Source organism: Carassius carassius, chromosome 39 (genome assembly GCF_963082965.1).
Source record: "Carassius carassius chromosome 39, fCarCar2.1, whole genome shotgun sequence".
Lineage (NCBI taxonomy): Eukaryota > Metazoa > Chordata > Actinopteri > Cypriniformes > Cyprinidae > Carassius > Carassius carassius.
In genome coordinates this window covers 26827820-26831050 of record NC_081793.1, presented here as the reverse complement: position 1 = coordinate 26831050, position 3231 = coordinate 26827820, and the positions used below count along the sequence as shown (strand labels likewise).

General features: G+C 33.5%; 1 protein-coding gene across 1 annotated transcript; it reads left to right on the top strand.

Moving 5' to 3' along the window:
* Positions 1 to 298: 298 nt before the first annotated feature.
* On the top strand, positions 299 to 1956 carry LOC132121164 (sushi, nidogen and EGF-like domain-containing protein 1; the record flags this gene model as incomplete). Its single annotated transcript, XM_059530348.1, has 7 exons — positions 299 to 335; positions 444 to 577; positions 673 to 972; positions 1056 to 1151; positions 1237 to 1372; positions 1452 to 1534; positions 1613 to 1956. Coding segments are annotated over 7 exons (867 nt in total), but the record flags the coding sequence as incomplete, so codon positions are not given.
* Positions 1957 to 3231: the final 1275 nt, after the last annotated feature.

Below are 3231 nucleotides of genomic sequence, written 5' to 3'. Positions count from 1 at the left end.
CAGGACAGAAAACTGCACTCAAGCTCATTAGGTATTTAATAGTGTTTCTATTTGTGTTCATTCTTTTCAGCCACTGCAAGCACTGTAGTGCCAACAGGTAATGATGCTACCAGTAATGAAAGCCTCATAAACGAATAAACATCTTGCCTCAACTTCATGAGGTATTTAATGCATTTCATGTGTTTGTTCTTTCAGAAAGTGCAACCACGTCAGGTAATAATGATGCAAATGATGCAAGACCCATCATACACTTATGCAAAGTACTGTAGAAGAAAATCTTTTATAATTTAAATCTTGTTTTGCCATTGCACAAACAGCTGCAGAGCCATGGACGGGTAATTATTGACCTTATTGAGCTTATTATTGAGTTAATGGTATGTTTATATCCTTAATCATGAACTTTCTTGTAAAAACTGCTCACATCTTCATTTGTATTCTGGCAGCACCGGCTATATTCTATCCATTTCGCTCAGCAGCAGGAGACACAGAACATTTTCTTACTGGCGATGAAAGCTATGAATCTGTTGCCTTATCCACTCCATATACATTCTTTGGCCGCACATACAACAGCTTATATGTGAGAATTAATTTCCACTGTCAATCTACAGTTATGCAAATTTTGTGATGAGCAATCCTTTTCTAGTGGATTTGACCTAATTTCTCATATAACAGGTTCATTATAACGGACTCCTTACGTTCAACCAACCTCAGCCAGCATCTGGACCTAACTATAATCCCACCAGAGGAACTGAAGACTTCATTGCTCCGTTCTGGAGTGACCTTGATGACATTGGATGGATGGGCATGTTCTCGTATCAGGAGTACACAAATGGAAGTGTTCTCACTCGTGCAAATCAGGATATGAACCAGTATTTCCCTCAGATGAACTTCACTGCTTCTTGGGTGTTTGTCGTCACTTGGGACTATGTAGAAACGACGGATATGAATTTATTTATTCGTCACTCAGCACAGGTAAGTAAAAAACAATCTAGCATAAGGTCACAGTATAGACTGTATAGACTATGATTCATGATAATATTTTCTTATTGTTTCAGGCAATCACGTTTCAAGTGGTTTTAATTTCAGATGGTAGTCTTTCATTCTTTCTGATAAATTACGGTGATTGCGCTGTGATTTATGATCAAGTGGAGGTAAAACAAACATCAAAGGATTTAAATATTATTCTATATCGGCTCCATATGTGTTCATTTAATTTGTTTTTCATGATTTCAACAGGCTGGGTACGACACAATAAACTCCATAAACCACTTTGTAATTCCTGATTCAATTAATGGCAACTACCAAAACCTGAAGAACACGAGTAATGTAAACGTTCCTGGTCGCTGGGCTTTCACTGCAAACAGTGGATTAGGTAAGAGTTTCATCAAGATTACGTGTCAGTTTGCTGATATCATGTTATAATGGGTTATTGTGTCTGTGTGTCACTTTAGAAAGCATCATAGGAGTTCAAATGAGACTTTCATCATTTTCAGACCTAACTCAGAGTGAAAACATTGAGGCTGTTTTGCTGAAAGTAAGTCAGTGGAGCACTGAATGTTTTATTCAGTAGAAATAAAATGCATTTTGATCCATTTATCCATCTTTGTTTCAGATAAAACAAGAGCTGGTCAGTCATGGACTGTCAAGTAACATCAAGATAAAGTTAAGGAAAAATACAAAGATACAGCCGTAACATCAGCCTCTTTCATGGAGGGAAACTGAAGTGGAAACTGGTTCATAAAGTCTATGATGATGAATTTCACTGCTATTATTAAGATATAGAAAGGAGGAAAAGGAACTTGTATAATGTCTCCCTCTTCAGTTTGTTTTCCGTTTCTCACTCACATAAAGTCATCTACATACAAACATAATTGAGCATATACAATGGGGGGGAAAAAATCATCAGTTTTTTTCTTTGTCACATCATGCTTTGTATATTATCAGGTCTTTTTAATTGCTTTACGGTTTTAAACTCTTCAAACTTAAAAAATTGAAGTCATTGAAGTAAGTAATTTTACTAAAACACAACTTTTATAAAAAAAGACAAATATTTGATCAAGTTGTAAAATATGTGTTTTGCGTTTAAAACTCCGAATGGTCTTAATGGTGACCAGTCTTTTTATTTAGCTATTTATTTTTTGTGTGTGTGTGTGTGTGTGTGTATTGATTACCATAACCACAGTTTTACTTCAAATACCATGGTTAAACTATGGTTAGTGTAGCAAAACCAAGATTACTTAGTAGTTACCATGGTTTAACTACAGTAACCAAGGTTTTTTTTTAATTATTTCTTTATTTTTTTTATTTTTTTTCTTTAATTTAATTTAAATTTTATTTTATTTTTTGTAGTAAAACTGGTTAGTTTTCGTAAGGGAGGGGAAATAATATTTTTCTTTATTCACCTCTAGAGGGAGACAACAGCTTAGTGACGATGAGTGAGATACTTTTAAACAACTCTGTTTTTACTCTTTAATTTTAATATTAGTTTCAAAATCATTCTGGTGGTGCTCTGACTTATAACAAGACGAATGTAAGTTTGCAAAAAATACAATTTTGCCCGGTAAACACAATAGTATTGTTGTCGTAATTCTTTAATATGTAACATGCTTATTGTGAAAATAAAACAGAATTTAATGCCATTTTAGATCGCAAATTAGTTTTAAGTTGTATTCATTAGCCCACTCACGACATGTTTTAGTTTTGGGTTATGTTATGGTTTTGGATGTTTGGTTTATTTTATGGACAATGATGCATATAAATAAACCATTTTCTGTGGAAACCTTAATAATCAGACATTAATACTATTACCACTGATTAAATCCACTGTTCATTTTGCTATTGTCATACATTTGTCATGTTCTAGCCCTAGAGTGATGGTTAAACTAAAGAATATCTGTATTTCCAAACTAAAATCTTTAGACTACACTGATTCTCTTTCTGCGTCTAGAAACTCTCATCTAAATTTCATTTCATTCATTTGAACAGAAGGTGGTGATAAAGTCCATCAAAAAAGAGACACATTGTGTTGTTTATTTAGCATTTAGTGAGATCTCATCTGATATATCGTCATACAATGACTGATACTGAGATCGTTCAGTCACTCACAAATAGTTCAACTAATAATTAATTATGTTATAAGTGTTATGAAGTTTCTGTAAGTAGCCTACTAAAATCTATGAAAACAGATTAATTCAGTCAGAATATAAAAATATATCATGTTTTCAGTCACTC